We start from the raw sequence: 25,932 nt of genomic DNA on the forward strand, positions 1-25,932 counted from the left end.
TTTGTGCTTCCTGAAAAATTTCAGGAGCCCACAATGACTTTGGAAAATTGCCATTATTACATCTGTGCAGAAACCTTTCAGAACTGGTTAGCCATACCCCATTTTATTTGGAAGTTTCTACTTGGTTGTCTCCTTGAATAGTAAAATGTTGATTTACCAATAGCCCAAGGAGGCCAACATAATTATTTAAAAATTAATCTTTTAGCTTGAAGGTGTTGCTAATAGAAAAATAATAGTAAAGTGACAAGAAAAGACTACTGAGTTTAATTGGAGGACTTGAGGCAGGGAACCCACATTGCCTTTTCAAAACCAGCTGTGTGTAGGTCTTTAACACTGTGAAAAAGATGTGTTTAGAAAATGGCAATGTAGGTAATTTGCTTCCTGTAAGATTTTAATTTTTTGAATGGAGAACCATTTAATGCACATTTTTGCCTGAAAAAAATCTTCACACTATTCCACCATAAACATAAAAATTTTCATGGATTAAAATACTTTTTCAAATTCTCTTTCAGAACTGACAATTTACATATCGTATTTCAGCTCAGTGTAATTTGAAAGAGTTGAGATATTAAACCTCCTTTTCCCTAGGTGGTTTTTACGCTAATAAAAGGTGCAAGACCATCTCTGCAATTATTCTGCATGAAATAGGGCTAAATTTTTGATAATTTCTCAGTGTCACTGTTCATCTCCGATGTGATTAAGTCTATTCTTATGCCAAAGGCTGAGCTTAAGCAAGACATTTTCTGTACCTTTACATTAAATTCAGACCTATTAAATCAGTAGTTATTATAATATCTAAAGAGCAATAGTTCCTACCCCCTACCCCTAACAAAATGCAGAGGAAAAGGCATGTACGCCCAGAAGTTCTCAGAGTTTGATAAACTATACTAGAAAAAACTGTGTTGGGAAAAAGACTTTGTTTTAAATTGCAAAGATTTAGTGCATATGCTTCTGGCTTGATTCAACATTCAAAAGGTGCTTAGCTGTACTTGGATAAACCACCAGAAGGTGCTTTGTCCATACTAAGTTAACCTGGAACTTGGAATTGAAAAGGCACACTAAAAAGGCAGCCCAAGACACTGAATTTTCTTTCCGTGCCCATCAATGAAAACTTGAGCTTTCTAATACTGTTCTCTTTAATCAGTAATGTTTAAAATGAGAACCCTTTATCTTAAAAAAAAAATCAATTTAGTTCAGCCTTTTGATGTGTGTCAGAATGGTACACCCTCAGCTGTGGAGCCCCAGCTGCCAGGCCACTAAATGTATCTGAGCATTGACTTAGGGGTGTCTGATAGGAGAGAAAACCTACCGCAAGGGACAGTCCCGAACAGTCATGAGACACAACACAGGTAGGGAGGACACAGAAGGAAGAAATAAAAATTTATTTATCCACACACATTAGTAAAAACCATGGAGAAATGACCTCTCCAGACCTCTGACTTTGCAAGTTGGTATTGCCCCTGTCTATTTTTAGTGCTTTTAAGTTTTAAACCATTAAAAACCTTTAAATATATATCCTTTGCTGTATAAAAATACTATCTATCATTACCATTTTGTTGTCACTGCAGAATATTTAAAAATTCTTCCCTGGTTATAAAATCTTATCATAGAGACATAGTCATGATTATTGAGCTTTGAATTTATATGAGTTCTTACATGGAATGAAATGGTAAAAACTTACTGATTTCTCCTAGAGCTTAGGTATCTTAAGAAAGCATATCTAAAATGCCTCTTACACCTGTCTACTTTCTAGATATGAAGAGCCATAGGTTATCACTATTGCTTTCCTCATGTTTATGTCGGTATTTTGTCTAAACTTGCTTGAAAATGTAAGTAAAGAATAATTTAACCTTGTTTATGCTATTTTGAACTTGGATGATCAGATGATCACCATGTGACATGGCATTAAAATCTGTACATTTTGTTCTGATGCGTTATCCTTTCTTTTAAAAAAGTGATAGAAATCGATTGGTTACTTTAATTCCTTATAAAGTAGCATAAGCTATTATTATATAACTGTTTATCAATGGGGCCTATTTTCACTTGCTCAAATTATATTTTCTTCTGTACTTTAATTGGTAATAAGTTAAAATAAGACCTATAAAATCCTAGTAGACAAAATGATCTACTTAAAATGATTAAAAAAACACCTTTTGAGTTGTTGAAATTCTAAATGCTGTATTGTAATAGTAGATTGTTATAAACTATCAACGACTTCCTAGTATTTTCTTATTTGACTCATTTCTCTTCCCCTGTCAACCAAAAGACTTGGTGAGCAATGAAAAATCAACCATCGGTTCTCTGTATTTACTGTTTTGAGATCTTGGTCATTTATCCATGTCATAACAGGGGTAATAAACACCGCTACTATGCTATAAATTACAGTCTTACATCCTACAGAACAAATTCCGCAAAGAAAAATACAAATTTCTTGTCCTAGAAAGAAAGGCTGTAGTAATCATTTAGCATTATTTAGTGCTTTTAACCGTTAATTCTAGCATACATGAAAACCACATTTGAATTTTATTGAAGATATGAAAATGATAGTATTATATTTCCAGTTTGTTTCATAGATATAGATGAAATTCACATACAAATTATTTAGACCATCCACGTCCATCTAAAAGATTTTTACTACATTTCATCTCCCAAATATGTTGTCTGAAGAAATCTATCAAGTCCTGCTGGTTACACAAAATGATGAAATAAGCAAGACATGATTTAAAACTTATGTTTCTATGTAACAAATTGTGCCAACATAGAAACTTATGTTTCTATGAAACTTACAGTTTCTATGTAACAAATTAGCCAAAAAGAAAAATCCTTCTTAGACATCTGTGGTTGAACATTGGTGCCTGGGCTCCTCTGACTGTGGTTAGGAACTTTGAGAAAAATGTAACCTTTGATACTAAGCTCAGAATGAAGCTCTCTGAATGGGAATGCAAGTATTGTATTCGTTCTATAGCTCTGAAACCAAGCAAAAGTTTGAAAATGAGCCTTTGTGAAATCGTTTTCAAGAAACGTTACTGTGTCTTTGAGAAAAGTGTTTAAAACTCAAGCTGGGGAGAGGGATTAGTGTCCTGACTGTGTGGATAACTATGCAAATGTACTAAAAAGGTCCTCCTTAACTAAATTATTCTTAAGGGGATATACATATTTAAGAGTGTGATTAATAGTAATACTACAAGAAGAATTTATACAACTACCTATATATGTTGCTATTAGGGAATAAATAGAAATTTTGATTTATTTGAAGGGGAACAATGATAACTCAAAATATTATCTTTGAAAAATCTTTACATTTACTTTTTACATGAAATAAGCGTTTTTTAGAAATATTCCAAAATGAATATGATTCCAAAAAAGGAAGTGAAGGGGCATTTAATTATTATAACTATTAGTAGTAGACTTTATTCTCAACCAAATCATCTAGTCTAGGAAAAACAGACAACAGTGTAAAGCAGGGGTTCCCAACCCCGGACCACTGACCGGGCTGCAGAGAAGGAGGTGAGTGGCTCCTGAGCAAAGCTTCATCTGCTGCTCCACATCGCTCATGGTATGGCCTGAGCCCTCCTCAGCCCCTCATCCCCATCCATAGAACAATTGTCTTCCACAAAACTGTCCCCTGGTGCCAAAAAGGTCGGGGACTGCTGGTGTCAAGGAGCAGTCCTTAGCCTTGGGAAGATAACTCAGGCAGATGGATTTTATAACCTGCATTATGGCTCTAACTCTCCTTAGGTGGAAGAATAAGGGTTTTGCCTTAAAATTCTACCCTGTTCTTTAGATCCAACTCATCATTCTCTTCTATAACTCATTGTTTCTAAAGCACTCATCACGGAGCTGGATGACTGCCTCGGGATGGTAGCTTTCATCATGTGTGATAAACAGCTATAAGATTCAGTATTTAATGGTGATTATGAGCAGTGATAATGTTAAAAAGATGTCCCACCCAAGAGAGAGAACAGATACTCTTTATTCTGTTTCTCGAAATCTAGACCCACTTATAATGGGTTAAACAGATGTAATAAAAATATTTAGGTATCATTTTAGTATGCTGGGCCTATCAAGATGGCCCTGATGGTCATGGATGCCCTTTCTCGGTTTATACGCCTGGTGGCCGGGGTTTGATGGTTTAGTTCCGAAGTTATGTTTGCCTCTAGCGACCCCATGGACTGTAGCCCACCAGGCTCCTCTGTTCATGGGATTTTCCCAGGCAAGAATACTGGAGTGGGATGCCATTTCCTCCTCCAGGGTATCTTCCCAACCCAGGGATTGAACCCACTTCCCTGGTGGCTCAGGTGGTAAAAAAATCTGCCTTCAATTCCAGGAGATGGAGGTTCAGTCCCTGGGTCAGGAAGATTCCCCTGGAGAAGGGAATAGCTACCCACTTCAGTATTATTGCCTAGAGAATTCTACAGACTGAGAAGAACAAATTACTTTCAAGTAGGGTAGAACTGTATATGCTTAGGAGATTAAAACTACCGCTTATTTCCATTGTACTTTGGATGTTGAGCAATGACTGAAAGGTTTGCAAAACATTTCTACCACACTGGCAAGTGTCTGGATATTGTTTATGTCTTCATTTGGCATGAAATAATAAACTGTCTATTCTGAAATTTTTAATAAAATAATATAAGAAGAAATATGGAATGAATACATTACCTGATCTTTCATGGTCTTCCCCAGGTCTTTCACGTCTTTCATGTTGATGGCATTCTTCCCTCCCTTTTCCTTTCCCTTCTTCTTGTTTTTCTTTTTGAACAAGCATTTCTTACAGATGCAAAAGCAGCAGGTCAGGACCAAAAGGACCGCGACTATGGCTATGGCAATTAAGGCCCACGGTGGCACTGGAAGAAAAAAATGTGCAAAGACTGTTAATAATAAAGCATTTACATGTGCAAAACCTTTACATGCATTTGCGGTAAAGCTACCCATTCACCCATTTGTATTTAGTGAGCTCCAGGCACCCTGCCGTACGTTGCTTTATCCATGTCGTTTCCTCTGCCTATAGTGTATTTGTCTTTTCCTTCTCACCCTTCCAGGCATGTCAGATGTCATCTCCTCTCTACGGCTTTCCCTGCCGCTCCAGGCTAACTTGTTATTGATCCATTCCTTCATTTTTTCAGAGCATATCTCTGGAGTTTGGCCTTTGAATTTAAACCCTGGCCCCCCAATTACCAGGTGTGTGACCTTGGGCAAGTTCCTAACCTCTGTCTGTCTCAGTGTCTTCATCTCTAAAGCTGGTGCATATAAACAGTGGAATATTACTCAGCCATAAAGAGGAATTAAATTGGGTCATTTGTAGAGATGTGGATGGAGCTAGAGAGTGTCATACAGAGTGAAGTAAAACAGAAAAACAAATATTGTATATTAATGCATATATGTGGAATCTAGAAAATGGTATAAACACTCTTTTTTGGAAAGCAGAAATAGGGAAACAGATATAGAGAACAAATGTATGCATGCCAAGGGGGAAAGGGGAGAGGTGGGAGGAACTGGAAGATTGGGATCGACATATGTATATGATTGATGTCATGTATAAAACAGACAACTGGTAGTCTTTCTGAAGATTAAAATAAGATGCAGTTAAAATAAAATGCATTAAAATAAGATGAAGATTAAAATAAGATGGCAAAAACTTAATAAATATTAGCTGCTGTTGCTCATCTATTAAATACCACAGGTTCTAGTAACATGTTCTGGGCACAGTGGGAGATGTAGATATTAATGGGAAAAAAAAAGCAAAAAACAGAAAACAAATGTAAAATCCTAACAGCAGCAAAGGTTAGGAAGAAGGACTTGGTGCTCCGAAAGTTGATCATGGGGAGATTTACCCACACAGGGTCTCTGGAAGCAGGGCAGTGTTTATAAAGCCAGATTTAGATTCAGGGTTGACCAGACTCTCTAACTGTTGTGGATTTCTGCTTCCCTCTCTATAAAGTGAAGATAATAATGGTACCGATTTCATCTCCTTTCAACGCTGACTTAGGAGACTAATAGTCTTAGAATGGCATCCAGCACATAGCAAAAATTCAATGAATATTAGCTAGTTTTTAAAAATATTCAAGGCTTGAGGCTAAGTGTTGTGGGTGACAGAGCTCAGATTACATGTGGGAACATAAAACATACACAGATGAAAAAGGGGGTGGACACACAGGATTTAGATAAGAAAATGAGAGAAGGAAGAGAGATTTTTTAGATAAAAGCATAGACTTCAGATTGACAGGATCTATTTAATAAAGCGTATACAAATAAAGATACTCAAACATTTTTTTCTATTACAAGTTGCCCAACTACTAAAAGTAACTCTATTTTCTCATTTGTTATCCCTTACACATGTGCTTATAAAAAATCAGTTCTCATGGAAACATGGAGGATTTCAGTTTGCCTAGAAAGTAATTATTTATCCATTGAGATTAATCAGAAGAAGTAGTAATTAGATTTGTCTGTTGTAATAAAAAAAAAGACATTGGGTACTGAAATGGTAAGGAAAAGTGCTATTTTCTTCTAGTTACGTAAACATCATTAGTATTAATGATTGTTGAATACAAGTCAGGAGTACTTTGATAATGTAAAAACACTTAAAAATTAACTTCTCTTCAAAACTGAGAAAATGCACTCACTTGGCTCCTTTTGCATTTAGCTTCATAGTGGAGAAGACTTATTCTGCATATTATTTTAGCTTATGAAAGATGACTAGATGTTACCCTACAGATGTCTAAAACCATAACTGGTGAAATTGTGTTTTCAGCCAAAGAAAGGTTTGTGTGAAAGTTACAGATGAGCCCATCAGTTCAGTTCAGTTCAGTTGCTCAGTCGTGTCCAACTCTTTGTGACCCCATGGACTGTAGTAAGCCAGGCCTCCCTGTCCATCACCAACTCCTGGAGTTTACTCAAACTCACGTCCATTGAGTCAGTGATGCCATCCAACCATCTCATCCTCGGTCATCCCCTTTTCCTCCTGCCTTCAATCTTTCTCAGCATCAGGGTCTTTTCAAATGAGTCAGGTCTTCACATCAGGTGGCCAAAGTATTGGAGTTTCAGCTTCAGCATCAGTCCTTCCAATGAATATTCAGGACTGATTTCCTTTAGGATGGACTGGTTGGATCTCCTTGCAGTCCAAGGGACTCTCAAGAGTCATCTCCAACACCACAATTCAAAAGCATCAATTCTTCTGCACTCAGCTTTCTTTATAGTCCAACTCTCACATCCATACATGACTACTGGAAAAACCATAGCTTTGACTAGACAGACCTTTGGTGGCAAAGTAACGTCTCTGCTTTTAATATGCTGTCTAAGTCGGTCATAACTTTTCTTCCAAGGAGCAAGCGTCTTTTAATTTCATGGCTGCAGTCACCATCTGCAGTGATTTTGGAGCCCCCCAAAATAAAGTCTGTCACTGTTTCCCCATCTATTTGCCATGAAATGATGGGACCGGATGCCATGATATTAGTTTTCTGAATGTTGAGTTTTAAGACAGCTTTTTCACTCTCCTCTTTCACTTTCATCAAGAGGCTTTTTAGTTCCTCTTCCCTTTCTGCCATAAGGGTGGTGTCGTCTGCATATCTGAGGTTATTGATATTTCTCCTGGCAATCTCGATTCCAGCTTGTGCTTTATCCAGCCCAGCGTTTCTCATGATGTACTCTGCATATAAGTTAAATAAGCAGGGTGACAATATACAGCCTTGACGTACTCCTTTCCCTATTTGGAACCAGTCTGTTGTTCTATGTCCAGTTCTAACTGTTGCTTCCTGACCTGCATACAGGGTTCTCAGGAGGCAGGTCAGGTGGTCTGGTATTCCTATCTCTCTAAGAATTTTCCAAAGTTTGTTGTAAGACATATATTCTTAGAGTTCTCTAATCTCATTAAGGAATCATATTTTTAAAAAAACATAAAGCAAGCTTATGTAACCAATGATATCATTCACAATACTTTATTTAAAAGCCTGTACATCTTTTGATCTAGTTAAAACCTTGCCACGCATGAATGAGAGAGCCTATGTATTCATTACAGGCAAGACAGTATTAATAATGACCCTTCATTTTGAACCTCGTAAATTATCCTCTTAATCGGACTTGTGTGATAGTCTCTCAGAGAGCTATATAAAAGTCTCTTAAATTTCCCAAGGCAAGACAGAGATCATTTGACAACCTCACAAAAAGAATACAGCCTGTGAAAGCCCAGGAACATTATTTAAAAGAGTTAGAGAGGAACAGGATTACAGGAAGAAGTTTGATATAGCGTAACTTGAAGGTGAATTATAACCACTGAAAAACTTTTGTTTTTGACCTCTGTGTCTTATAGTGCTGCCGTCTTCTAGATTTGCTTTTAGCTGATCTTCTGAATAGCTTAACTTTAACTCTGAATATGCTATATTGAACATATGAAATGAGCAAAAATTTCCTCACAATATATTGGCACCTTTAGATAGAATTAAAGAGAAAGCCTTAATGCTATCATTTTATGTGCCCATGTGAAAACTGGACTGAAGAGTTAATTATAAAACACCATTTTAAATTAAAAGAAGTTATTGGAATCGAATTTTCATGTTAATCTTTTTCTGTTTTGTAGAGAAATGAAATCTTGATAATTTGGTAAGTTTAGTCAGAAATACTGTCTACAGTATTATTGCTTTGTAGTATTTATGAAAATAAGTTTCAATATTAGTGACCAAATCTGAAATATATTTTGGATTACACCAAAAATTTATTGAAAATCTACTTATTGTGGGTCAGCAGCTGTGCTACAGCTTTACATATATTATGTAATTTTCACAGAAGTTTTGTTCATTATTAAGGAAAGTAATAGTGGGAGAAATTGAAATATGTTTTTACATCATTATTAATTTAAAATGCACATGTTATAAATGTGTACAAAGGAAAAATGCTTGTCTTGCTGTGAAGCCTACTTCATAGGACATTTAACTTTTGAAAAAAATGGACAAAATAAATAACAGCATAAGATGCTGCCAAGAGTGATTTCTTTAATATAAAAGCTAGTTTCAATCAAAAATAGGCTCATCAAAATATTGCTACTGGCAGAAAGCTATCAATTTGTTTTTATTGCTACCTAAGGATCTTTAAATGGAATTTTACAACATGAATTTTAACATTTAACTTAAAGACCTTTCAGCAGAATATAATAGACTAATGGAAAAACTGTTATTTTCATCTTCTAGTTAATGAATTAATCTCACATGTCATTTAACCTGAAGGTAAACTGATGCACAAGAATTTAGTCAAAGTCAATTCTGTTTCTAATGTTTAGACTTTGTGGTACACAGAATAATGACTCTGCAACAATGCCCACATTCTGTTCCCTGGAACCTCTGAATATGTTACTCAACCAGAAAAAGAAAAAAAAAAGGGCTTTTCAAATGTGATCTTGAGATGGTGAGATTATCCTGGGTTATCTGGATGAACTTATGCTCCTTCTAAGTGGGAAAGGGAGGCAAGAGTTTCAGAATCAGAGATATGTGAGGATTCTGTGCTGTTGACTTTGAACATGGAGGAAAGGACCACGAGCCAAGGAATGTAGATGATCTCTAGAAGCTGGAAAAAGCAGCAAAACGGATTCTGTCCTACAGCATCAGCTGTTGTTGAGGCGTCCTTTCCCATGCCTTGAACTTTAGGTTAGTTACTGAGCTTGCTTCTGTATTCTAGAGCTGTGCTCCCAACTGCCTAGAAAATGTTCCTTATGAATCTTTTATTATTTTCTCAAACCAGTTCTCAAACCATGTGTCTTTTGTCAGTGCTTCTATACTTTCCTGCCTCTTGGATATTGGAACCATGTGGAAATTCTAACTTCCGTATGCAACCAATTGGAGAATCTTGTCATTTCAATTTGATGCATTTTATTCTATTTTTTACATATATTTTGACCTGGAAGTTTTGGGCCTGACGTTACCTCTCATCTGATCTGCCTTCCCTTCAGTTATCGCTTCTCTCCATTTTATCTGTTCATTGTTATCAAACAAAGCTTTCTTTATAAAATTTTTATTGAAGTATAGTTGATTTACAGTGTTGTATTAGTTTGTGACTCAGTTATATATATATGTAATATATATTCTTCATATTCTGTTTCATTATGGTTTATCAAAGGGTGTTGAGTATAGTTCCCTGTGCTATAGTGTAGGACCTTATTTGTGAACAAAATTTTCTAATACATAATTCTCCATTATTTTGTGCATAGCTTTTATAGTCCTCTGTGATTTGGCCCACCCCATCTGTCCACCTTTCTTTCTCTCGGCTCTTCTCTACCCACCTATAGTCTCATCAGACTGGACAACTCATTGGGCTTTGCTCAATTTTACCCCCATGTTTTTCTAAAGCAGATTCATTCTTTTTCAAAATGGCTGTTCTTTTCCCTCTTTAGTCATTTAAATAATACTTTTTTCCCCAAGGCTCAATACAAGCCTCACTGAATGTTGACAGATTTTAAAATACAAATATTGCATATATTTGCTAAAATTCCCCTCTCTCACCTAGTGGGGAATAGGGACTCAGTGGTATACACTGGGTGGTTTGTTAGACTGGCATAAGAAAGATGAATGATGCAAAGATAAAAAGACAAACCTGTCAAGTGTGTAAAAGGTATTTTAAAAACCCCTTCCTACACATGAAATTAACTTCTTGCTGACTTAAAGCTTAGCTCTTTGTAGATTATTCATGACACAAAGCACTGATATTTAATTCAAACATAATAAAAATAATTTGGAACCAATTAGAAATAAATTTTCATTAACAAGTCTTAGGGTGGAGGAAAAAAACCCCAAACAACTATTTCCCCTTATCAAGAGAGGCTGTTATTTTATGAGAAGTTGGCAGTTTAAAAAAGTAATTATTTAATCAAACACTTAAGAGGATCTACTGTGTGTCAGACATTTTTCTCAGGTCTGGGACACAGTGGTAAACATGGTTTCTGCAATCATGAAGCTTGCTTTTGGCTTCCCAGTTGTTAAAAGTTGCTAAGTTCCGTCCTCAGAACATAATAGAGTACATTTTCCGATGGAAACTGTATGGCTTAACACACTCCTGTGGACAAATTTAGAACTCCAGGGGTACGTTTATGGATGAACTCAACTATTAAATATTCTTTCTATAATAAAAATGTAACACTCAAATAGAAAAGTCTCATTTCCCCCACCTCAGAGAGTTTTGGCCCTAAATAAATTTCTTAAATTATTACTTAAAGGAACCTGACATATACTTTAAAAGAGTAGACACTCCAAATATCCTTTTCTTCAATAGAACAGGAAATATTCTTTTCCTTAATATATGGTAAAATCAAAGATGAAAAAGGGTATTGCACAGAGTACATGTATAAAAGAGAAAATTTTAGCATTACTGATAGCAGCCGTGCGTGTCAACGTCATGCTCCCAGATCTGAAGTCTACTCATCAGACGTTCACTGTGTCTCAGACTTACAGTATGAGCAGTTGGTGCAAAGGGGTTTTTCTAATTTACATGAAATGTCCTTATGGCTGAGAGGTGGCCTGCTCAAGCTCTCCTAAATTCTGAGTTCTCCCCACCAAAGATTTTTTTTGCCTTCTCTAAAATACCTGACTCAGTACTTTCTGCTTAATGGTGCTCCGTAAATGAAACCCACATCCCTATACTCCTTTTTCTTAAAATTTTTTCTGTATTGAAGTATAATTGATTTACAATATCATGTCAGTTTCAGGTATACAGCAAAGTGATTCACATATATATATGTGTGTGTGTGTGTGTATATGTGTATATATATATATCTTTTTTCAATTCTTTTTCATTACAGGTTATTACATGATATTGAATATAATTCCGTGTAAGACCAAGGTTTTTAATCTCAAATTTTACTGCCTTTTGTTCCATCTGTTATAAAAGCAAACAAAAGCAAAAAAAAAAAGAAAGAAACAAATCCTCTACAGTATATAAATATTTACATACATTATTTCCCCCATTTTGAACTAGAAAAAATGGTCACTACACTCTATATTCTTGAGCTCAAGCAGGAGAGAACTGGACAGTTCCTGAGTCCCACCATATGCCCACATTTTTTTCTGTAGGTCAGCTACTCAATTCCATGCCCTTGGCTCTGATTCTCTCCTTTATTTCTAGTTAGCTACTGCAATCGCCTAGGCTGGCAAACTTTTGGTGGATTGGCTCATAGGGTTCAAGTTTTAATCAAGGGCAAAACTGAACTGGTTTTGTCTTTCTGCCTTGATTTCACTTTCTAGGGCTGCTCTGCATTTTCTTTCCATTCCATTTCCATCCATCATATTAAGAAACAACCTTAAATACTTATCTCTTTTACAAGATGGACAGCATTTTCCTCTCTGAGAAATGTAATCTTTTACATTTACATCAGTCCTTGGTATTTGAGCCAAGAGCCTCAAGACACACAGGTGATATCATTGCTATGGCCACTGTGAAAATTCAGCAATATTTTTCAGAATTTTTTACCTTTCATATATCTCTATTTGTCATATGAGTGCCTCACCACTGCCCTAAGGCCTGTGTAATTCATTTTATGAATCATTTATATAAAACTTAATTCTTACATTTATTGAAGAATTTGCCAACTTCTAGGTTTACCCCATACATGCCATCTTTCTATATCATTATATATTGATGCAAGATGCAGAATATCATAGAAAAATAATAGCTGTGCTCCTAATCAGCAAGAAAAATAACCTGTATTTTTCAAGCTTTGCTTTTAGACTATAAATAATTGTTAAAAACAAAAGGATAATTTTTCAAAACTTGGTAAAAAAAAGAAGCCTTGCATTTTAAAGATTTTCCTAAATTAAAGAATGCAAATGGAAGAAAAGTTCTGAAAATATGTCATTTAATATACTCATTAACCACCTCTGGAGACAGAATGTTAAATGCAAAATTTGAAATAGTGTATGAAGTTATTCAGAATATAACTTAAGATTAAACCCACCACTCAAAGATCAGAATGAAGAATTTCTCATTATAGCCTGAAATGGCTTCAAAGATCATCCATTTTTGGCTTCTGGGTATTAAGCTTATTTTTCTTCACTCTTTAAAATGGTGGTTGTAAGCCGCCTTTGAGTTTTATTCTCCTTTTAGAATATGACTAAAGCTTTGAATTCTTGATGGGAAAGTATGTATATGTATGTTTTAAAATTTCCACACAATTGGGAGAATGTGGTACCCTTGTGGAAATCACAGTTCCCTAGATCAACAAGACCACTGGACTCTGAATTTAAAACTCCTTATCTAGAGCATCAGAATAAAACTCCTAAGATTAGTGAGTTAGGGAGAATGTATTCTTTATTTGGTCATTTAACCTTTTATTTCTGGTGCTAGTGGTAAAAAAAATCTTCCTAACAATGTAGGCATATTGCCTACCAGTGTATGCCTACTAATCTGTCTACCAAATCTGCATACCAATATATGCCCACCATCTGCTTACCAATGTATGCCTACAATACTTTGGCCACCTGTTGCGAAGAACTGATTCATTGGAAAAGACCTTGATGCTGGGAAAGATTGAAGGCAGGAGGAGAAGGGGACAACAGAGGATGAAATGGTTGGATGGCATCACCAACTTGATGGACATGATTTTAAGTAAGCTCCGGGAGTTGGTGATGGACAGGGAAGCCTGGCGTGCTGCAGTCCATGGGGTCACAAAGAGTCGGACATGACTGAGTGACTAAACTGACTGACCAGTGTAGATGTGGGCTCGATACCTGAGTTGGGAAGATCCTCTGGAGAAGGGAATGGCAGCCTATTCCAGTAGTCTTGGCTGGGAAGTCCCATGCACAGAGGAGCCTGGTGGGCTACGGTCCATGGGGTCACAAAGTGTTGGACACGACTGAGCACAACATTTCACTTATTTCTTCTTGGCAGCCTGCTGTGTGCTTATACAATGCTGGAAGTGGTGGGGGAAACAGAACACAGAGAAGATGGGCCCCTTTCTCCAGGAGCTTATGAAAACCAACTCCCAGGAAAAAACTATACGAGACAGGAGGCAGTACCGAGTTAAACACAGGAATTCACTGCTTTAGATGGGCTCTGTAGGTGGCAGGTTAGAGAAGGGTGAGATAAAAGTCCTAGAGTTCAAGGACAGCTTCATCAGGGAGGTGAGTCTGGAGGTGGGCTCAGAAGCCTTGCATGTTACACAGTGAAAATAGCATCTGGGGAGTTCCCGTTTTTTCCTTCCCTCTTGCCCTCCTGACTCCCTCCCCTCCTATCTGTCTCCCTCTTTCTCTTTGTCCTTTTCTCCTTCCTTTCCTTTGAGTTTTAGACTCTTTTTAACTAAACTTATTACCCAGTGACCACCTTGGTAAACAAAACTCTCAATAAAACCCAGACATAAATCTATGTTTAGATTTTTTTTAAATCATAGTAAATGGAAAGACATTTCCTGAAGTAAACACAAATACCCTTCAGAATTGCCTTTGCTAGAACACATTTCACATTTCCTCTAACATAGTTCTGTTTAGCTTTTCAGTATGAACCCCTGACAGAAGCAAACTGGGAAATGTGTCTATATAAATACGCTGTAAAAATGATCCAAGTCATTGACTGGAGTCAGCTGTGATGTGATTAGTCTCTCAGTTGAGACCGACTCTTTGTGACCCCATGGACTGTAGCTTGCCAGGCACCTTAGTCCATGGGGATGGTCCAGGCAAGAATACTGGAGTGGGTTGCCATGTCCTCCTCCAGGCGATCTTTCCAACCCAGGGATTGAACCGAGGTCTCCCACTTTGCAGGTGGATTCTTTATCATCTGAGCCACCAGGGAAGCTAGGAGTCAACTAACAGTGGCTTTTTGAGGAGGATGTATTATGTAAAAAATAACGTCGGCGAGAGGCTCATTCAGTCATTCATTCATCCACTTGAATGTCTATTCAATGCAGTAATTCTCAACACATTGGAGGAACAGTGAAGAAGTTTGAAATAATTTACTTAATCAACTTACAGTCCAGTTGGGCAGATTTGATTAATAGAAGTAAAGCAATTGTGAACAATATCAGATAGCATGTTAAATGCCAAATTAAATGGTGCCTTTTGTTAGATTCTAATTTTATATGGTCACAGCAATCTTATTCTACTTGTCTAATGAGCACTAGCTTAAAATTGCTTTTAAAAACTTTAAAACTTAAAACAGGAAATCAGTTTCTTTGTTTATATGTGCTTAAAAAAATTAACACAAAATAAGACTTCAGTAAAATACATTGCTTTGATAGACAGGAAACCACAACCTACACATTGATGATTTTTCTTTTTTTTACCTGAACCTCTATTCGTTGATCTGATTTAAAATGCACTGTGCTATTGAACAAATTCAGTCCCTGCTGACAACTGATTTAGGTCTGGATATTTCTTGCTTTAGCAAGGCTCAGTCATTAACAAAAGTTAGTTGACTCAAGGCCATTTTATCTGCACAGATATTAATCAAATAACTAATTTTATAAAATGTCTGCAATAATTGTCAGCTATCAATGATAAGGCCAAGTCATCCATATCTTCATGATGTTGGACTGTCTGAAATTTGACATGGAAAATGATGTTGGGTCTTTAGGCAGAGATAAGCCCCCTGCACAGCTTTCAGGGGATTTAGATAAGGCTCCAGAGTCAGCTCAGGAGCTTGCTGTCTGCTGGCTCCAGGGGGAAGTATGTTGGTAAGCATGGAGGGTTGCCAGGTAAGTTGGCAGATGTGAAAGCAATTCATGGGCTAATCAGTGCTGAAGCCCTTGGAAGTTCATAACAGTTTTCAGTCATGCTGTGGACAACACAATTTCCTGGTTAAAGGGAAATCCATTTATCCTGTAACATTTGCAGCATGTCTTTCTTGAGTTTTGATTTCTGAGTTCAAAACTAATAAAGAATTATGTCTCAGATTTTTCTTCCCCTAGTAGAAGCTAACTTTCTTCTTGACTTTGGCATGTAAAGGCTTCAAAATAAGCATCTCTTGGATTTCAGTCCAATTAGTATTTGATTTTATTTTGATGCTTTGAATTAGGTCAACCATGTCTTTAATCCATTTTCTGTCTTTGGCAAAGATAGCCAAGAAAAAAGAGACTATTCCAAGAATTGAATATGGCACCTGTTGTTACCTTTGGGATAATTCAATAGTTGAGAGTCTATTTGTTTCTTTTTTTTTTTAATTAATTCTTATCAGATTTATTGATATCTTAATCTAATCTTGATTTACTATTTATCCCTTCAGATAGGCATTGAAAAATTTTGTGTGTGTTCTTCTTTTTTTTTTTTATTTTTTTATTAGTTGGAGGCTAATTACTTCACAACATTTCAGTGGGTTTTGTCATACATTGATATGAATCAGCCATAGATTTACACTTATTCCCCATCCCGATCCCCGCTCCCACCGCCCTCTCCACCCGATTCCTCTGGGTCTTCCCAGTGCACCAGGCCCAAGCACTTGTCTTATGCATCCCACCTGGGCTGGTGATCTGTTTCACCATAGATAGTATACATGCTGTTCTTTTGAAATATCCCACCCTCACATTCTCCCACAGAGTTCAAAAGTCTGATCTGTATTTCTGTGTCTCTTTTTCTGTTTTGCATATAGGGTTATCGTTACCATCTTTCTAAATTCCATATATATGTGTTAGTATGCTGTAATGTTCTTTATCTTTCTGGCTTACTTCACTCTGTATAAGGGGCTCCAGTTTCATCCATCTCATTAGGACTGGTTCAAATGAATTCTTTTTAACGGCTGAGTAATATTCCATGGTGTATATGTACCACAGCTTCCTTATCCATTCATCTGCTGATGGGCATCTAGGTTGCTTCCATGTCCTGGCTATTATAAACAGTGCTGCGATGAACATTGGGGTGCACGTGTCTCTTTCAGATCTGGTTTCCTCGGTGTGTATGCCCAGAAGTGGGATTGCTGGGTCATATGGCAGTTCTATTTCCAGTTTTTTAAGAAATCTCCACACTGTTTTCCATAACGGCTGTACTAGTTTGCATTCCCACCAACAGTGTAAGAGGGTTCCCTTTTCTCCACACCCTCTCCAGCAATTATTGCTTGTAGACTTTTGGATAGCAGCCATCCTGACTGGCGTGTAATGGTACCTCATTGTGGTTTTGATTTGCATTTCTCTAATAATGAGTGATGTTGAGCATCTTTTCATGTGTATTTGTTTCTTTACTCAGCAATTTAATATTATTAGAATGAGATACAATTATGATAAAAGAATGTCAGCTAAATGGGCAGATATGTTGCCTGCTTCCCTATGCTCTTTTATAACAGAAGAAACAAGCAAAAAGGACAGTTGTCTTTATTATGTGCTTTTTGGAAGGATCCCCTCCTCCCCCATACATCCTGTTTATTATTCTAGGAGCAAACAATGCATTTTTCGAATTCCCTGTAACTTGGAGAGATTTGATTGTACTGACAGGAGAACTGTGTGGTTGGCATGCATGAGTGAAGAAGGGCAGGACTTTCGAGTCTTTCCAGTCATGAAAGGAAAGAGTCAGGTTCATTAATTTCATTACTATACAAAGTGACAGGTAGACAACAGTGAAAGCAAAGCCGCTTGCTTGTCTAGCTCTCCACAGGACATGTTTTCCTTGATGATCCAACGGACTGCTGCTGCTGCTGCAGACTACACTTATTAATTTTCCTCTCCAACTGTTGTTTTCTCTGTTTGTCTCAATCTATTTCTCCCCATGGCAGTTTTATCTGTCCAATTCTCAATTTGTAGCATTATCTTTTTGTTTCCTGGTTCTTGGATGTGAACTTCTATTTTTAGTTTACAGCTCCCATGATCCTTGATTTCCTGTTTCTGGCTTTTGACAGGGTTTCCCTATGCTGGTCAGTTGTGTATATGGTGACTTTTTATACATTTGTTTTTTTCCTTTTAATTATGGTTTTTCTTCTGTGTAGAGCTCTTGCTTTTAAGCGCTGCAACAGTGAGCATGTGACCTCAAAGTCCTGCACAGATCTTGGTTTTTGTAGTTTCTGACAAATCTCCACCAAGAATGTAGAATTCCCTTCACGCTCCTCATTAAACTCAGTTATTTCTTCCTCTGAATGACGACCATTAGACTTCCTCCAAACGTCCACCACCTGAGTAATACCATGCAGGGGCATTTACATTGTCTCTCATCCACGTTCATTTATGCCTTCTGACTTGCATTATCACATCTTGATCCATGTTTTCTAGTATCTTTGTTATTTGTCTCTTCAACATGAAGATGCCACATGAAGAGGGATACGATTATCTTCCTTTCCTTTGCCTTCTATGAAGTATCAGTTGGGTTGGGTACATGGTAAGTCTTAAGAAATGCTTACTGAATAAATGAAAGTATAATCAGAGGCAGAGACAACCTTCTTCAAATACTATTTACACATAGTGAGGGCCTTGCTCCTGGGATAGCTTGTTCAAACTAAAATGCACACTTAAAAAAAAAAATTACAGATTAAATCCTGATAAGACTTCAAAGACGTATCAACTTTTCTAGATTATTTAGAAAATCTGTGCAAGCATCCTTTATTTTTTTACTCTAGGTAGACTATGGAAAAAGCAGCAAACTGGCTCATTTTTTCCTGTCAATTATTTTTTCTAAATAATTTTTATGTTGTATATTCCCTTCAAAGTTTCTCTTAAAATTGTACTAGTGATGCTGGTATGGTTTTCCTTTTCTTATATCCAGTCTCTGTAGTATCTCCTCATTCAACTTCTCATTTATAAAGTTCTTGCATTTTGTGACACTTTCACATTACCTCAACTGATTTGACCCTAAAAGCCAAATTGTACAGTAGCTAAAGTAGATACTGTAAGTAGATCATCTCCATTTTATAGATCAGAACACGGAGGATTTGAACTATGGTTTCTGTTATGTGACTTCTTTTAGAATGGGATAATACTTAAGTCATTGGGATTTAATTTTCATGCTCTCATCTATTCTGGCATTCTGTATAAAAATGAGCAAATATTTACTAAACTGCTAAGAAGAGTTTAGTTTTGTGAACATATTTATATGTTACTGTCTGGCTTCTTTTAACTGAAACAATTTTTAATTGTTTATACCAAATCAATGAAAATCATGTGTCAAAAGATATTGATAATAATTATAATAACTGGGCAACATCAGATATAACTAAGATCATGCCACTTAAATTACCAAATCAATTTCATCAAGTAATTTAGACTTCCTGAACTTGTTTCACTATCTGTAACAAGGGAGCTGGGTGAAGCAAGGAAATAATATAAACTCTGATTTGTGATATGTACATTTTTGACATGCAGAGTACCTAGAATGGTAAATAATATGAAGGAAAGCTTAAAATGTCAGTTAGTATTATTTGCCAGCAATTCCCGTTAAATTTCACAACATAAATGCTTAAAACTTGGCTGAAAAAACAAGTTCTAAAATTTAGGTTAGATAAAAGATGAAAAACAAGTAATTTGGTATGCATTATACAACTCCCAGTATACTCAATGTTTTCTGCCTTAACACTGTATTAGAATGTCAGGGTAACATTCTAAAATCAAGATTGCTGTCAAAAACTGAAAGGCAAAGCATTTTGGTAGTGATCAAGCTATTCATGGGTAAATAATAGAATGCATAAATCATACTTTGGGGGAGAATAAATAATAGTCCCTCAGAATTTCAGTGGCCAACAAATGGTTATGGTATTCAAACATTGCAAGCAGCATTAGGATAGTATTAAATTTGTATTAATGGAAATAAACATGTACTACTTCGTATTTTCAATAATTTGTCAATCCAGCCAACACTTCCTGAGGTAAATGCCTTAATACAGCAGTAAAGAAATCAGTGGAAGGATTTTTAACTCTTTCTACTGGCAGAATGGTAGATTTTGCTTGAACTCACTCCCCATTCTATAGTGCTTGTGCATTAATAACAACATGCTCCTGAATGCTGTTTTTATTTCTCCTTAAAAATTAGCCTAGTATTGTAAGAGATTGAAAAGCTATCTTGAATTCAGCATTATGTTCAGTAATTATTTACATACGTATTTAAATTATAATGATCAATTTTTATCATGAACAAACTTTGATCTTACACCATTTGTTTCCACTGAATAATTTATAAAACAGTTGTGTTTATTATTTCATTTAGGCTATATTATCCTCATTCGTAGATGGTAAATCTGAAGTACCCAAAATAACATGACTGTCCTAAGATTCTGGGAAAAAACCATGACCCAGTCTCAAGCTCAGTCTTTTGAACATTGAGCTGTTTGTACTAATCCAATTGTTGATAATTCTTATTTCAAATCAGTCAATGATGTTAGGGTTTAAACTTACCTAGGGTCATAATTTTTGGTCCTTTACTATTTAAATCATTCCAATGTCATATTCATTTATAGAAAATCTTTATTTTCTTCTGGATTTGCTCATTATTTTCAAGAAAATAAAGTTAGGAACCTATAGTTTTCTTTTGATTTTGACTAGAATTGAAAATTAGCTGACATTTACATTATGATTTAGTAAAATAGTGAAATAGCTAGAGGATTTTCTTTAAAGATTGAAAGCTGTGGAACTTAATGGAAGGCATGGCTGTGTTTCCCCCAGTGTTTTGCTTATGGTTTTGTGTGACCATGAGAGTCAAGATCCTAGCTGGTGTGCAAATGTTGCAATGTTAACATGTACCCTTGGAGGGCCCCTAAGTCCAGATACTGCCTGGAAGAAATAAGGTTGTCTTACTAGACAGCGGCCTTTTATGATTCTTTGGAAAAGGATAGTAGATCCATTACTTAACATATCGAGGCAAATGCCTTTCAAGCAATATAAATTTTATATTTGAAGTTCATCTTAATGATTTCAAATGAAATCATAAAAATTGGAGAAATCTGTGAACTGATGTGGGTAAATCTTTTTGACTAAAGGTCAAACTATTATCTCTGAAAAAGATGTTTACTTTAAATTAAATATTGATGGACAGAAAGGAAGAAAATATAGCACTGAACACAAAACAGATCATCAGAAGATGCATCTTGAGGGAAAAAAAAAAGAATGCAGAGTGCTATCTCCTACTGAAAAAGAATCCCACTAATCTCAGAAGGATAGCTCACTGACTTAAAAGTGGCAATTGATTGCACTAAGTCATTTCTTTAATCAGTGGTCTTAAAAAGTTCTATCATGCATTGAGACAACTAGAACAAAACTAGGAATGCATTTTATGGACATTTCAAAAGGGGCAGTAAGTGACCACGTGTATGATAACTTGGGTCAGCCCCAACATTGAACCCAGGGATCCTAACCCAGGGATCCCTTGGTCCTTCTTGAAGCACATGATGCTGCCTTGTGCCTTGGTTTCTTTTTTTCCATTCATGCCACCTCCTCTGTGCATCTAGGATAATGTGGAGGAGTCAGGAGAGGGGAGAGTACAGTACAGAGTTTGGGGAAGCTATTTTGGGGCGATATGTTCTTTGGCACTGTTTCTGATTGTCTCTGAGCAGCCATCTAAATAGTGAAACAGGGAGGGGAGCTTGTAAGCAGTCTAAGCGTTGCGTGCATTTCCAGGAGAAGAGCTGAAGAGCCATCTCAGCTTCAACAGTGGAAGGAAGGAGGCATCAAGAGCATTTTCACCTCCTTGTTCCTAAATTGTGAGAAGGGTGTCAGTAGCTTTACTTAAGGGTTGTTTGGGTGAGAATCTTAGGTAAATCTCAAAAATACAAATGTGAAAATGATTAAGATGAGCTTAAAGAAGTAGATTGTTTTATAAAGTTTCAGTCATCTGTGTTATTGGACATATGGCATGATTACATAATATTTAATGTAAAAAGTGATCTTGGCTCTGGTCCTCACCCCAGTCTACCTCAACCAAAACCAAAGATTTTATAACAGCAGATGTTAACACCTACAGCTGAAAAAATATTAGGGAAGAGTCATGCGGCTGGCGTCAGACAGAAGTGTTTGCCTTCAGAAAGATGAGAGAGTGTTCATTTTGAGGGATTTTGTAATTCTCTAGGCAAAAGTCCAACTATGGTATAAAACAAAATAGGTTTCTTGGAAAAAATGCAAAGTATAATGAGAAAAAGTCTTGTTAACACAACAGATCAGAATCACAATTAATATACAATAATGGAAAATAAGTTTCTGAAATGGCTGAAACACAATGATTGAGTATTTGATTGCTGTTCTGAAGCAACGCACAAGAGTTTTACCTTTCTAGATGCGAATAGATTTGGATTAATTTTCCTCATAGAGCAGTTATTTTGGCTGCTTATATATCAATATAATTTGATTTTTCATTAAGATAAATGTTTTTGTGTGAATTTTAATAAATGTGAAATGTAATAACTGAAACAGTAAAATCACAGAATATCAATTATAATGCTATATATTTCTTCAACTCATAATGGTATACTAAAAGGTAGTTGAGGTTTAGAGTCAGAGAATCCTGTGATTAAAGCTCTGTTAGTCTTTTTCTTCTTTGAGCCTTTTATTTCTCTACATGAGAAGTGGGACTAATAACACCACAGTAAAAATCGAGAAAATTCCATGAGATATCACATCTGACACTTGGCACACAGATGAAGTTTAATAAATGCTAATTCTCTTTCCCATTTTATATGAAAAGAAATATGTATCAAATTTTGCTCAAAAAAATGTAATACTTTTCATTCTGAAAGTATTTCTTGGTAACATGTTTAAAATGATTAGACCCAAGCAATAAAACTATTTGAAACCTGCTGTGTTCCCTCTAAAGATCTGGTTCTCTTTGCCTCTCAAAAATTAAAGGAAAAGAAAATTGGTGCAATGTAATTGCTACAAGTTGGAAGGAATATAGATAATTTGGGGTTAACCCAGCATCAAATAAAGAAGACATTTAAATCTTAGTCAGTGGGACTTATGAGAGAGTTAAGGACCTGTTTTCTATTTTCCATGAAGGGAGAATGAACAGAAGTAACCAGAGTGTAACAGGGGGGACTGAACATATGGGGTCAGAGAAGTAGAAATCTCTTAGCTTTAAGTATCGATACAGACTGAAAGAATTTTAAAAAGAGTAGATCTGATACAGATCATGAAATCTTAGAGGCAACGAAGGCTGTCAAGCAGTGATGCCTGAGCATCGCTTATACTGTCTCCCTGGGTTTTAAGCGTGTGGTCTTAAAGTATATTAATTTCTCTTTGAGAAACCTGCATATTTAAAAAAAAAACATCTTGAACTGTAGTTGGTTTGCAATGTTGCTAATTTCTTCTGTACAGCCAAGTGATTCAGTTACATACATACACACATATATTTTTCATATTTTCCATTCATGATTTATCATAGGGTATTGAATATATGGTTTCCTGTTCTATACAGTAGGATCTTATTTTTATCCATTCTCTATAACCTCATCTATTGACTCTATTAACCCCATTCTCCCACTCCCTCCCTCTCCCAGAGAAAACTGCATATTACTAGAAGACTACTGAGCACGCAAGACTGATGCCTCAGAGAGCAGGGACAGGTATGAGAGGGGATTTGAGGGGCTGCCCACGGGGGCTCAGGCCCTAACAATGGGGTGACCCCTGGGCCATGCTGAGTGCTTCAGGATGATTTCAGTATGCAGAGTTTCTCCAGCTAGAGGGAATTACTGGATAATCATCAAGATGAGACTCTATCCTTTGACCTCATAATACGGTCAGATATTGTAATATAATAAAATTACTTCTCTTTCCCTTTAACAGGATGGCTTGAGACCTAGGTCTATGGGGAAAAATAAGATATTTCTATAAAAACAGAATGTTACATTTTTCCCCTAGGAAAATGATCCAGCATTTACATATGAAGGGTCCTTAATTTCAGCTTTTGAATATTTGATCATTGAGAAGTATGGAGGAGAGGAAAATAAAATGGGATTTAGGATTTACAAGAAGGATCTCAGCCACATGAGAGACTTAAAATCTGAAAAGGTGAGGCCCTTGTGGCCTAGCACCATCCTAGGCATGAGACACAGTTTTAATTTAGAAAAATGGGGTTACCAGAACAAAGCAGAATTTTCTCTCACAGTTCATTTTATGAACCTTGGAGAGTTGCAGTCCCTTTCTGGGTATCAAGACTGATTTTAAAATGGTTCTTACATTTTGATTCCATAAATATGATTTTTTAAGCTAAATTTAAATTTTATTTTTTTATTGAAGTATAGTTGATTGTACAATGTCATGTTAATTTCAGGCGTACAACACAGTAATTCAGTTATACATAAATATATTCCCTTTCAAAGTCTTTTTCCTTGTAAGTTATTACAAAATACTGAGTATGGTTCCCTTTTCTATACAGCAGGTCCCTGTTGATTATTTTATGTACACTAGTGTGTATATGTTAATTCCAAACTCCTAATTAAACCTGAATTTCTTGTTAAGTAGCATTGCATCCAAAGGGAATTTTATGGTATTTGTGGTTTTCTGAGGGAGCACCTTGGGCATCAGTTTCTGAAGGCATTTTGGTGTGTATGCATGTGAAGTAAGCCACCAATAAAATTTCTTCTCAGAAGATTTCTGTACTATTATAACTGCATTATTAAGAGTAGGAGAATACCAACAAAGTCTCTGAGATTTCTTTTCTTTGCAGTTCAATGAAATAGCTTTTTTCTCTGACTGCTTATTTATTTCAACTAGTTGTGACAAGGTACTCATTTAGAATACTTGCCAACTTCAAAGCATCCAAGAGAACTTGACTGAAATTGATCAAAATGAAGTAAATCCAACAGAACTATAGCAGATAAATGAGAAGTTCCACTCCGAATTTTACCGAAACAATGCTGCATTTGAATTTATCCAAGGCCATAGGAAATAAGGAACAGTGACATTAAAACAAAAATCTTTTTCCCAATTAGACTCAGCAAGTTTTGCTTTCTGGCTGGGAATCCCTGTAGGAAAAATAAGTATTTCTAAATCTTGGTTGTTTTTGCTCCTTGCCTCCTTATCTCCATATAATCAAGTCCTTTTGGAAAAGAAAGCTGAGCTTTTTTAAATGGCACAGTATGACAGAACTGAGAAATTCTCCTTTTATTTAATCGCTATCTTATTTTACATGCCTCATTTAAGCTTTAAGCCTACAAGTGTTAGAATATATAAAATCCAGAATATATAACAAATAGGAAATTCAATTGAATGCCAGTTATTGTGTTTATAATATATAAAAACTGTGGATATAGTTTCACCTTGTTTTAAGTTTAGAGGTCTGAATTATATGTTCTTGTAGAACTTTAAATTTTCACTCCCGGTGTTCATATGAAAAGAAGAATTTTTCTTAATTGGAAGAATGTAAAATGATCAAATGAATACAGACAGGGGAGAGGAGAAAGAAAAAACCCAGGTTCAAATTGGCTATATGCTGAATGCTTAAACTGATTTATACTGAACATTTCCGTCATTTTATGTGAAATAAGTTTCCATTGTCTTCAGATTCTGTTTTCCCTTTATTGATCACTGAACTTTCAAATCACCTCTCTCATCAATTTCCATACAAATGGCTCATAATTCTATTACTTTATGAAGTCAATTCTTTATATCTTTCCTTTTCCTCATCAGCAAACAATATATAGGGAATATTGTCTGTACTGTGACAGCACATGCAATTTTTATTCAGATTTTTTCATTATGAATATTTCACATGATACTACATGGACTTTAATTCTTTCCAACATTATCACAATTTAAGTCAAGCAAAAAGGAGTAAAGTGTGAGGTCCATTTACTTCATACCGAGCAGAAAAACTATAAGATGATGACTGCAGAGGCCACACGGGATCACTTCTGATTGCACTTACTCTCTCTTCTCAAGAGGTAAACTCTGCATGAAGTGAAGTGTTTTTTTTAATTCTTGCCCATTTCCTTATGCTTTTACATAAGTGTTCTTAGGAACTTTGTAGACTTAACTTTTGATTCCTAAGAGAACTGCAGTAAACATTATAATGAAATCTTAACAGCAATAGAACTTTCAGTGTTACAGTCAAATTGGCCTTCAGTTCAGTTCAGTTC

The 25,932-nt window shown here is 36.0% G+C and overlaps 1 protein-coding gene across 2 annotated transcripts in view; it reads right to left on the reverse strand.

Moving 5' to 3' along the window:
- Positions 1-25,932, reverse strand: part of SYT1 (synaptotagmin 1) — a 583,367-nt gene that overhangs the window by 159,981 nt on the left and 397,454 nt on the right. For both annotated transcript variants that reach the window (XM_043447114.1, XM_043447113.1), the window contains exon 5: positions 4,663-4,847. In XM_043447114.1, the coding sequence (XP_043303049.1) occupies positions 4,663-4,847 (185 nt within the window). The remainder of the gene's footprint in view (positions 1-4,662; positions 4,848-25,932) is intronic.

Source organism: Cervus canadensis, chromosome 25 (genome assembly GCF_019320065.1).
Source record: "Cervus canadensis isolate Bull #8, Minnesota chromosome 25, ASM1932006v1, whole genome shotgun sequence".
In the NCBI taxonomy this organism is placed as follows: domain Eukaryota; kingdom Metazoa; phylum Chordata; class Mammalia; order Artiodactyla; family Cervidae; genus Cervus; species Cervus canadensis.